We start from the raw sequence: 12,194 nt of genomic DNA, 5'->3' as shown, positions 1-12,194 counted from the left end.
TTCCTCCTCTCATCTCCCTCTTTTTTTCCCCCTCTCTGAAACCACACAGGGAGAGGTTCCTGCTGACAAACTGTGAGGCGTACAGACACAGAAATGCCACGAGGCCGGTTAGCAGGTTTCCTTTGGCTGGTGGCAAGACTCTGAGGATGGAGAGGATGGAGGGACAGACTCACAGACCCTGGAAGGACAGTAAGATGAAAGCTGGAGGGAGAAATACAGCAACACAAAAAGAATGACAGCTTGTATTTCCGATATAGAGAACATTAAACTTTGGAGGAGTACTGAAACAAAAAATGTTCCTGCAATCTTAAATTTAAAAAAAAACAAAAAAAAAAAAAACATATTTCCCTTTAGGTTCTTCTTTAAAGTTAAAGTTTACGTTTTCACCTCTTAGAATCAAGGCTTCCTGGGTGGAAAGGGTTGCAGTGATAACTTCAAGGTTTCTTTGAGGATTTGATATCAACTTTCCCAATTTGCAGCCAGCCTACAGTCCTCTTCTCATGTATCGAACTGATTGCACCGCCGGTCGATATGGTCGCTGTGGAACAGCTGTGCAACATGCATCTCCACATATGAAAACTCAAAATAAATCATAAATTATTCAGTTTAAAAGTAGGGGATTCCCCTATTGGAATTACAAGATGAATGCTGATGCAAAGATTTCTCCAGTGGAGAGAGCAAATCCAGCAAAAAAAACAAAAAAAAACAAAAAACTGAAAAATGTCAATATGTGGTGATGAAAGTAGGCCAAAAGAGATAGAGGAGAAATTTTGCTTTTCTGAAAACATAGAAAATGTAGAATGTTCCAAAGGTTTAAGCATTTATACACACAGGTTGAAAATGAATCAAAATCACTTCTCCACAAATGTCATTGTAAATAAAAACAGTCAAGTCTTCTGCAGTTTCTAAAAGGTTTATTTACTAGGACTACCTGGATTTGATGCGGCCATCACCATGAGCAATTTCTGTTTTAAAAAAGGAGGCCTGACAGTTTAGTTTTGGTCTCATTGTTCAGGAGCCCCTATTTCCACATGCTTATTGTGTTCCTTTCACAGCTTATGGGCTTATTTTATTTTTTTATTTTTTTTCTCAAAAATGGCTTTTTGTCCTCCTTGAACAAATGCAAGATTTGTGGCGTGAAAGACAAACTGTTCTTCCAACGTATTCTCCCATCTGAGTTGTCGATCTCCGCAGTTCCTTCAGAGTGGCCATGGTCTTTCTGGCTAATTCACTGCTTAATGCTCTGTATTTTTTCATCCTTTCAGTTCAGGTGAACAACCTCGTCTAAGTAGGTTTGCAACTGTGCCATACTGTTTTTAGTTTTAGATGACGGATTGAACTCTGCAATATGTCTAAAGCTTGAGATATTGCAGCCCTGCTTAAAACTCCTCTACAGCTTCATCTTTGACCTCTCTGCTGTGTCCCTTGGTTTTTTGTGATTTTTTTTTTCTTCTCTAGCAAATTGCTGAGAACTTCACAAAACAGCTATAGTTAAGCAGCATACAAGTGGACATACAAAAGTTTAAGGTTTATTTTTAAGCAACGTAAGAGAATAAATCAATTTCAGAAGAAGTGATTAGTGGATGGCAGTGGATAAAAACAGTCATAGATCACCTTCTAAGACACGCTAAACTAGGAATAAAATGTAGACTTTCTGCTAAATAAACCAGTAAAGAAAGAAGGTTTAACTGAACTGTCATTCTGATGGAGGAAATTGTTAATATAAAGACGCAATGGCCTCGTACTGATTCAGTGTCTGACAAGCAAAGATGCAAAATGTCGAAGTGCACCAAATAATTTAGAGACCATTCAATATAATGTTTGTGTGAACTGAAATGTGGGTTTTGCTGTTGTGAGTGTGAGCCTGAGAATCGATCCTTTGCTTGAAACCTGAAACACTCGTCTTGTTCCTCTGCTGTGTGAGAACTGTCAGCAACCTTGCTAAAAGCACCCATGCATGCATCATTGTGCATCTAGGTCGGACTCTGCTGTACGCATCTCGTTTCATCTTAAAAGCAGCGTCACACAAAACGCCAGCAGGACAGTCTTGATCACTAAAGTTTACCCGCCGTCCCTTTTCAGCACGATTCCGCTCGAAAAGCAAAAGAGGTGACTTTGCATGTACCTGACACTCGCAGAAGTGAGGCCAGGTTGAGCAACGTGGCGGATTGTTTGTAGGCTGTGGAGCACTGGGCGATGCACTCTTCGATGAGAGATAAGCGGTTTGATCGCAGTCGCACTGGAGGGACGAAAAGAAGAGAAAGAAACGAGGGGCGGTCAGCTGATGATTCAATAACAGGAAATTGTGTGAAATGAACGATGAAGCTGCAATGAACATGTCAGGAAAATAAAGTGGAACACAGTAAATGGGGAAAAAAAAAAAAAAAAAAACTATAGAGAATGTATTTTAAGTCATCAGTAATAGCATTAACTGTTTTCTGCATAGTCGCTTTAGAATAAGGAGAGATCAAATTAAAATAAGTTTAAGCTAATAGTAAAACAAAAACATACATAAACAAGAGATGCACTGATCAGGCTTTTCCTGACCAATATCTGCAACTTCTGAAGTCTGACCTGCAGAGTCAGAAGTTTTAAGTCTAAGGATAAACAAAAAAGCTCAGTTAGTTTAAAAACCTGTAATTCTGTATTCTACACAAAATGAAAGAATTGCAAGGTAATCCTCATCTATCTTGCGACTTTTGTTTTTACAAGTAAACACTGTTGAGACGCGTAATGTTAAGGGTTCTAAAGTAATTAATAATACAAAAGAGAAAACGTTATTTAAACTTTACTGTAGATCAACAGTGATTTCACTACCTAAATTGCAAGTTCTTTTTAGTGAAAATATTTTCCATACAAAACTAACTTTACGATGCACAAATTCCCCAATTCCGTTTCCACATTTCTCCAACTCTGCACTGAAACATGTCAAGTTTAGAAACTCAACAAGGCCCTGTGAATTATTTGCTCCCCTCTGAGGATCTTTAAAAGTTGGCATCACTTTGGGCGAGGCCTAGAGGGAATTCTGGAGAGAGAGAGGCTGTATGAGGCATTGCCTCAGGCTCTGTAGAAAGGCTGAGGGGAAAAAAAAAAAAAAAAAAAGCTTGAGATGGATTACATATGTTCAAATGCTTCGGCTTCATACTTGTGTGCGTTTATCTGCTACAGAGCATTGTAGCAGGGATACGGCTTGTACACTTTAAGAAAAATAATAATGTGCTATTCTTTTAGTGTGTGTGTGAGAAAAAGAGAGAAAGAGAGAGGAAGTGAGAGAGATGCAGGAAAAAAAAAAAGTACTGTGTCCTTGAAAGAGTGCAATAAAATGATACCAGAGTACAGTGGGGAAAACAGCTTTGGCCCTGAGGAGTAAAAATGCAGTTCAGACAATCACTAATGTCAAATAAAATCAATAAGTTGAGTTTTCTCTTCGCTAGAATTTTGTTGTGCTAAGGCGTTTTGTCCGTCTTCCAGTCTCTAAGTTGATGTGGAAAATAAAATGATGGTGACCGTAGCAGTAGTTTTACAGTCCTAAAAAAGCAGGTACATGCCATTTCAGTGTTATGACTGTATTTGTTTTATGCATGTAAAAAAAAAAAAAAGTCAACATTTGGTTGTAAAACAAATACGATAACCTCCACTATTTCCTCTTGAATTTGGTTTATTTACAAAAAAAAAAAAAAAAAAAACGATCACTCTGGCAATAAAAGCGAACAGTTGCTGCTCTTGATTATATAATTGTCCAGAAGTGTGAGCAGTTCTCTGAAAGCAGAGCTCTTTGTCAGTTAACAGGTCTGGAGCATTCAGCTGTGTGTTGACAGACTGCAAAAATAGAAAAAAAAAAAAAAAAAAACACCAGCAGTGGCTCCACAGACGCACATCCTGCTTCTCATCTGTACGAGTCATTTTACTATCTGCAGTGGCTTGCAAATCTATTCAACCTCCCTTGAAAAATTAGTCATGTAACAACCACAAGCTCCAGGATTTGATGTGATACAGCAAAACAAGGAAGAAAAACGAAGATAATTTCAAATGAAAATCTAAAATCAAAATGTGATGTACATTTATATTCACCCTAACCCTGTCAATCAATTAAAAAGTAATCAGATTAATCACACTCTGGCGCTGTGATTAATCACGATTAATCACTAAGCCTAATTTTGTGAGCTTGAAATATAAATATACACACAGTTGTGCAAACCCCTCCTGCTGCAGTCCAATTAAAATTCAAGCCATTATCAGATTTTTATTTTTATTTTTTATTTTTTGGCAACAGAAAGCTAGTAATGTGGTCTCTCAGTACTAACAGCAACCAAGGGAAACTTATTTCACTACACATGCATACAAGTAGTACCAAACTTGTTCAGGTAAACATTAAAGTAAGACATGCTGGTGTAAAATGAGCTGAGTAACAACTGGGTAACTCCTATTAACAACTGGTTAATAGGATACACTGCATCCTATTTCACAAATCCACACCATCTTTTTTTCTTACTCTTAAGCATATCAGCAATTTAGAAACTTTTACACCACCACTCCACCTCCTTACCTTCTTACATCACACACTAAAGATGATTTGGGCAATTTTTTAAACATGAAAATGTATGAAAGGGGAAATTAAGTCATCCACTAACTCTGTATTGCACTCTTGAGTCAAACCTGAGGCCACCAGCCCAGTAAGGGAACATTGGCTGAACTGGGTCATGCAACAGAACAGTGATCCTGTGCGCAGCGGTAAAAGTTCGTCAAACTGTCTCTAAAAGAAAAGAATTAAGGCGATGCAATGACCCAGTTAAGATTTAGACGCCTGCTGTGATGAGAAACTTGAATATAAGACGTGCATGAGAACCTCATTGAACTTAAGAGATGTGCAAAACAAAGAGAACATAAATTATAGCACAAACTGGAAGTAAAAACCTCCAGCGCAATGAGCCGTGGTTTCATTCACCTGTTTTTAACCAACAACCATGTAAAGAAAATGTATAAAAATTCAGAGCTGTAAACCTTGAATGCTGAATTTTAAGCCTGACAATATGCCATTCTGCCTCATCTGCTTTATTTAACAGGAGGAAATGCCTGGAAGCAACTGTTCCCACAAGACCGAGTGCAGAGATGAATACAGATCGGTCAGGTTTACACCTGAAGCAGACATTTCAGAAATGATATGAGAGAGGATGCACATTACAGACATAAAACTCTGATCCTAATTAGGCCGTCGGGCAGATGTTTGCTCAACACTTGATCCATAAACAACCATATATTTAGCTATGGAGACAAGAAGGAGAAACATACGGAAGGGTGATGCATGGTGGGAGACAGGTTTTATCGTTTATGTGTTAGGGAGGTGAAGAGTAACATTTTAGACAGGTTTGCCTCTCAGGATATTTAATGGAAAAGCGCGTTGTGTACCACCTTGCAGCGGGAGAATGCGAACGCTGAAGTCCTCCAGTTGACTGAGAGCACTGATGAGGTCCAGTTCCTCCTGGATGGCTGGAGGACAGTCGGTGATCAGTTGGAGACATGCCCTAAGGAAGAGAACAGTCAATTAATACAAAAGACGTTACCTAGAATAAATCAGATCGCTGGATTGACTTGAGCTTTCTCTTGCTCCTCCACATGTTGCAGTGCACTTGCAGTGAGCTACATGAAAAAAAAAAAAAAACGAGACATTTGGCTGCTTCGAAATGTTTTCAATTGCAAAAAACCCCCCGGCAATGTAGCAAAACTAAAAGGGCGACACCTACCACACTAAAACTATTTTTTATCGTACTGATATTACACTTCTCGTTATTTGTACATTTTACATTTTTGAAGAAATTAAACCAACATTTGTAATTTTCAGACTTTTTTTTTCTTTTTTTCATTTTTCCAGTTTGTTTGCACGTTCTAGAGCAATCTGTTCCTGTCTCTGGTCTTCTGGGTCCATGGTTGCTTGTTCTGTTGTTTTTAACTGATATTTTATTATTATTATTATTATTATTATTATTATTATTATTATTATTATTATTGTTATTATTTTCTTAAACCCAGTTAACTGACTGTCCAAAAGGTGAAACATATTTTACAGCCAAAACTAAGCAATATATTGGGAAAGGCTGCATAAGTGGTGAGATCTGGGTTTCAAGCAGCTGTCTACTGGGTGGCCACTGGAACAAATTATTTACCAGCTATTATCAGCTTATTACACATGTCACTTTGTATTGACCAGAACAGAAAATGGTACACAAATCAACATAAGAAGCCCTTAAAATCTATGCGAATTTCCTTATCAGGAATTCTATACCAAGTTTTTTTGTTTTCAGATCTAGATAGCAAAACAAATGTTACAGATAACATTAATAAGATAGTAATAATCACTCATTACTTCAGCAGCAGCACAAGAAATAAATGTCAATGTCCTGTTCAAACCTGTCTAACACAACAACATTTTTATTCAAGGTTATTGCCACATGAGGACCATGCCTACTTATGTTTATTCAAACCTCACAAACAGATTAAAATTAAGGAGACTAAATGGATTTTCTTTATTCCAGTTAGCACTAAATACTATAAAGCCTGAAGTTTCCAGAGTTCAGCAGTGCAAACAGAAATGTGACAAGGTTTCTAAAATGGATTTATTTACAAAGTCTAGACTAATTTGACGGATCCACAACAGCAGAGTTTCTCTTGGAATACAATCCACACTCATTATCCTTAAGAGGATTATGCAGCATAGCACTTAGAATATAAAACAGTGTGCTGAATGAGCAAGTGAGCAAGATGCAAGTTTACTTTAGAAAATAAATAAACCAACAAGGTCTGGGACAAAAAAAACAAAAAATCAAGGCAAAATGATAAATTTAACGTACATTCCCAAGCTGAGAGTACAGATCTTACATCTGTGTACATGGAGAGGATCGGCTTGTCCTTCGTATACGTGTGCAATAATTTATCCAATAAAGCATAATGAGACCAAAACATCCTAAAAAAAATACTGCAGATAAGTACTCAGTAGACTGCACACTCCACAAACCCTCCACACAGCTTCACCTGCTCTTAAGCAAGATGAGAATGTTCCTGCCAGGAAGAAGAGGTTTGTCCTGGCAAGGATAGAAGCAGAGGAAAGGGCCGCAGATGGGTGAAAGAAAAACTGAAAAAGGACATGTTGATTATGTACTTAGGTCGTGAAGGATTTGGAAGAGTGTGTACTGACGGAGCCAATAGGAAACAGAAAAAAAAAAAGTCTCATTGGTTTATTCCACCTAGACCATCATTTTCAGATTATTTTGTGCAACATTTATAAAATATTTAACTTAACAATTCTGTTCAATTTATCTTTGAAACAGAAGCAAAAATATTGACATTTCCTTTCATGGAATAAAGACGGGCAATGTAGCAAATGTTTTTTTTTTTTCTTTTCCCTGCATGTTTGTTTTCTTTATTTTTTCCCCTCCTAACAAAAACAGAGATGAGTTTTCTCAGACACAACACAGATGCTTTGCTGACAACAACTTAATGGTTGCTGAATTGTGTCTGGCTTTTTTTTTTTCCCGCAGTAGATTTTAACAGCTCTTTCTTTTATCTAAAGCACAACAGACAGTAAGTTGTTAGATCTGTTCTACACTGAAGATTAAGCAACAACATAAAAGAGAACAAAACAAGATGCAGAAATAAATCTAGTCTTAGAGGTTTGTCAGTTAATTCAAGATTGAAAAGGGGAAGCTCTGTGCTCTTTATCTGTAAGGACACAGGAAAGTAAATTGTACAAACTGTACTCAAATTTTGATATACACACATGAGGCCAACAAGTTTAAATCTGGACTTATTTTTATTTATTTTTTTATTTATTTTTTGCATACTTTATAGCTTGCTGACAGTGCAAAGAGGGTTTTTGCAAATTTCCATTAATGTTTCATTTAAGTGCATTTCAACAGACTAGGTCATAGCGGCTCCATGCAAATTTCTGCCATTAAAAAACTGAAGCAGTTAATTTTGTAATAAACAAGATTTCCGTCAGTCTCAAAACTCCCAAAATGTCCTATGTGAAGCTTTTATAATCAAGAAAACTATGGCGATTGATCTCCCTAGTAACACACACCAGTTTATACGCTTCTTCTCCCTTTTACTCATACACAACAAACACACCTATGCACAGACGCACATGCTCACATGGTGGGAGTGTCACAATGGATGATGCTGTCCAAGTGTGCGGAGGGGGGCCTCCGTATTAGTTACTATAAATGAATGACGACCCAATTACTGTCCCACTTCCCCACTAGGAACAGACGGTGAGATTAGACATCCAGCGGCCCCCCACTAAGATCTGAAGCCAGCAAGAAACACAAATACAAAATCTTCATGTAGCACACAACAGAAGATAAAATGAAAGCAGACACCAACAGTGACTGTTTGTTTGGGGGTTTTTTTTGCTTCATTTTTTAAAAGAGGATACAACAGGGGAAAAAAAATAGTTCATACGGCACAACAGAAGCCAAAAGTACCACAAAAAACATTAAATACAAAAATATATTTTAATATGTCAATCGCAAATAACATTTTGTAACTACAACAATTTGTCCAATATCTAAATAATCTAAAAAAAATATGCATTTGCAATGTGGTGTAGCTCTATAGTGAAAACTGATCCATTAAACTGTCACCAACACCTGATTGGTTAACCTCATAGCAAGTCAATTTCAGGACAATTATTTGTGATTAAAGCAGTATTAGCCCTGCCCAAAGGGAATGACACGGTGTGTCTAATAGAGCAAATAAATTTATGTATTGCACCATGCAACCACTAAATATCTTATATAATAAGTATTTCTATTTATCTACATTTAATATAATTAATGACACATTTAGGTAACATTATAGAGATTTGATTAATTTAAAAAAAATGTTGCCATCTCTGAATCTCTATGACAACACAATAGATGGCATGAAAAACAGGCTCATACTTCAACATTTGAATTGTTTCACTTGAATTATGTCTAATTCATGCCAAGTAAGAATTGGCAAAAGAGTTATTTTTCAAGTGGTCATTTTGTATGGAAATACAGCTACTCCTAGTCTTCCTTACCTGGCCAGCCCCATGCAGGGATCTGTTAGTGCTGTGGAGGAGTTGAAGTACTCCCTGGCAGCAGCCAAAACCAACTCCACGCTGCTGTTGTAGGCCACCTTCAGAGTGTGACCCTTTCCCCGGAAAGACAAGCTAACGGGAACATCCTGATTCACCTGGAAACATGAATAAAAGTGCAGAAAGATCAATGAGAATGGAAATTTATTATAAACGGCTTAATGATTGGAGAACCCAGTAGGGGTAGCAGCACCGTGTCAAGGAAGGTTTTAGTCAACATACCGCGGAGCAATGCATAAGCTGCCCTGCCAGGCGTACGTTCTCCACACGGCTTGAGCACAGCAGGGACTCGACAAAAATCTGCCAGAGTCAGAAAATATAAGGAGAAGTGATGCGGAAATTATATCTGTCTTTGTTGAACGAGAACTGTAAATGTCAGTGTTTAGGGTATTAAACTGCACGATTTCGCACAAGAACTTAAACGGGGTATTCTTTTGTGAATTTGCTGCTTGTTGATACCTGATGGCACGTCTCTGATTCTAGGCAAGTGTAAACGTTCTGCTGCATATCAAGCAGGTCCTTCAGGAGAGCTTTCCACACCGACGCACTGACTGGAGGGTTCCTGAATGCAACACACAAAATATTCAACATACTCAGACGTTTGTTGTGTCAGTTTCACATTCATGAAGACATTTTATTCTGAGCTCATACTTGCGGCCGGTGTGACGGCACAGCTTGACCATTAGTTGGTGGGCCTCCTCCTTACTGTTCTGGCTGTTCTTCACGTAGGAGATGGGCTTCTGGAGGCCATGCTTCTCCAAAACTTCCACCACACTGCCAAGCAAACGGTATCAGGTTTACAAGAAAATCATACATTCAAAAACTTGGAGATGAGTGACTTTTTTTAAGATAAAGTCACTCATCACTTCCTTCTAAAGACAGCATTGTAGGAAGGCACCAAAGACCACGTCTTACTCTTTGAATTCCAGACCCAGTCAATTTGTGCTACTTTTTTAATTTTGAATGTAGTGCTGCAGAAGAAAATGGATAAATAAAATGAACCTTTACTTTCTCTTCTGTAATATTTTATTTCAATTCAAATTTTAAATCAAGTTACATTTTGAGGCTCGATTTTCCAAAGTATTAATTTTTTCCCCATTTTTCATACTTTTAAACATCTGAAAAACACAGTAAAGTCCATCCTTTCCCAGACTTTAACACTGAGTAGAAACCCTGCTGCAATGTTGATGTTATTTACACCTAAGATATAATGAGCTGTAATATTTGCAATTAACATCCTACTAAATCGAGTCTCTCCACATTTCTGTCAGAAGCATTCTGTATTCATGATCTGCCATTTTTAGTCTAATGAGTAAAAATAAATCAAGGGATTTCAGATGAGTTACAATACCTTGAAGAACAAAGCCGCACAAACATTTTCCTATAGCGTATTTAATAAAGCAGCAATAACGATGAGAAGAAGTCACAGTTGGAAAAGCCAAACTAAATAAAGAACAAAGACAACAAAATAAAAACCAGCACAATCCACAGGAAGACGGGTAGAATCTAAGTTGTTCATTATTTTGGCAGCACAGAGTCATTTGTAAGACACAGTGCAGATGGAGAAAGCACAGTTCTAGTCAGAAGAACAACATGATAAAGTGCATGTCACAGAGACAGCACTGATTTGTAAGTGTGTGTCTGTGTGCAACACACACTGACAGCTGTTTTATGTGACCAAGGGAGCGGCTAGGTGTTGGTGACGGATTAGCGCGGCGCCCCTTCCCGTCTCAACAGGGTCGTGCTGCTACAGATGTTCGATCTCCACCGCAGCTCATTAACATAGCAAACAGGTGCCTGCGAACGTGTGAGGGCTTGCACTTGTAACGCATGTGTGTGAGTGAAAGAAAAACAGCAAGGCTTGAAATTTACAACTCTATGAGGGTAATGTGCAAGTTAGTGGCAGTGGCAGCGACCGTAGCCAGCCTTTATTACGGTAGTCCTCGGAGGGCAAACACTTGGCATTTGCCGCTTGATTCATCTGCGGTATGAGTCACATAACTTCAGCGTGGCACGGCAATAAACACAATCAGCAAGCTCCCTGAGGTGTCCCTGAGGTTGTTGATTCTTGCATATAAACTACGTAGAGGACAAACTGAGCCTCAACATTAGCTTTCTCACAGCTAGCTAGTTCATTCCCTTCTTTATTATCACCCTATTTGTTGGGATTCCTATCAGGCTACTGCCCTCTTCCCGGCTTCATCATAATCCCCCATCTTCACCTTCATCATTACTGTTTTTCCAAGTGCATCCATGAGAGCCAAAGGGAGGAAAAAAAGAAAAGAAAAAAAAAACCCGCAATAGATCCAACGCTTGGGGCGTTTTTAACCCACTGGGAATGTCGATGATCCTTTGATACGGAGTGAGTGAGTGAGCTGAGCTGAGTGCGCATTTGTGTCTCCTCTTTTTTGGTGGTTGCTGTGAAGTCAGAACACTAAATTATTTATCAATTTGTCTACAATGATAGTTTCCCAAGTAATAGATCACTAATGATAGAACAGAAACACCTTACAAGTTGTTGAGGGAATTTTAAATAGAAGCTGTGGAAGAGATGAAGATAAAGAACGACAGACAATCCTGTTTTATTCACTTAAAAATCCCAAATACATACAAAATAAAATAATGTAAAAAGAAATGAAAATTGGAATTGCAATTTGCATAGATTAGAAATTGCCTTAGCACTACTGCATAATTACATATTTCCTTAAAGGAAAAGGCTGCACAAATTATGATATATAACTTTTAGAGCCTGTGGATACATACTGTTAAACTAATCTATTCCTACATCTGCAAAGTGGACAAAAACAGAGGTGATAGATAAAGAGCAAAAATACCTTAGATGCTTTTCCAGTTTGTCCACCTTGTCATGGAGTGATCCTGTGATTTCTGTCTCTGGTCTGTAAAGCAATAAAACAGAAAAAAAAATGTTTTTAATCAGTAAAACAGAACACAAAATAAACAGTAGATTGCATAATCAAGATGCACACTTTGGGTTTGTAAAACTCCATTGATTCCCCAGAAAAATACAACCCCATTGATGCTTTAGCTCGAGGCAAAGCATTCTGGACCAGGTTGGCTG

At 38.0% G+C, this 12,194-nt stretch overlaps 1 protein-coding gene across 1 annotated transcript in view; it reads right to left on the bottom strand.

The window, feature by feature from the left end:
• nbas (NBAS subunit of NRZ tethering complex) overlaps window positions 1–12,194 on the bottom strand; it is a 168,395-nt gene that overhangs the window by 96,486 nt on the left and 59,715 nt on the right. The window contains exons 27-33 of the mRNA XM_088001963.1: window positions 11,950–12,012; window positions 9,767–9,889; window positions 9,575–9,677; window positions 9,338–9,415; window positions 9,059–9,213; window positions 5,410–5,522; window positions 2,126–2,239 (exon numbers count right to left, since the gene is read on the bottom strand). Of these exons, the coding sequence (XP_087858089.1) occupies window positions 2,126–2,239; window positions 5,410–5,522; window positions 9,059–9,213; window positions 9,338–9,415; window positions 9,575–9,677; window positions 9,767–9,889; window positions 11,950–12,012 (749 nt within the window). The remainder of the gene's footprint in view (window positions 1–2,125; window positions 2,240–5,409; window positions 5,523–9,058; window positions 9,214–9,337; window positions 9,416–9,574; window positions 9,678–9,766; window positions 9,890–11,949; window positions 12,013–12,194) is intronic.

Source organism: Poecilia mexicana, unplaced genomic scaffold, assembly GCF_051168715.1.
Source record: "Poecilia mexicana isolate PSO_F unplaced genomic scaffold, ASM5116871v1 scaffold_21, whole genome shotgun sequence".
Lineage (NCBI taxonomy): Eukaryota > Metazoa > Chordata > Actinopteri > Cyprinodontiformes > Poeciliidae > Poecilia > Poecilia mexicana.
The sequence above is the reverse complement of the archived record's forward strand: the minus strand, read 5'-3'. Positions and strand labels throughout refer to the sequence as shown.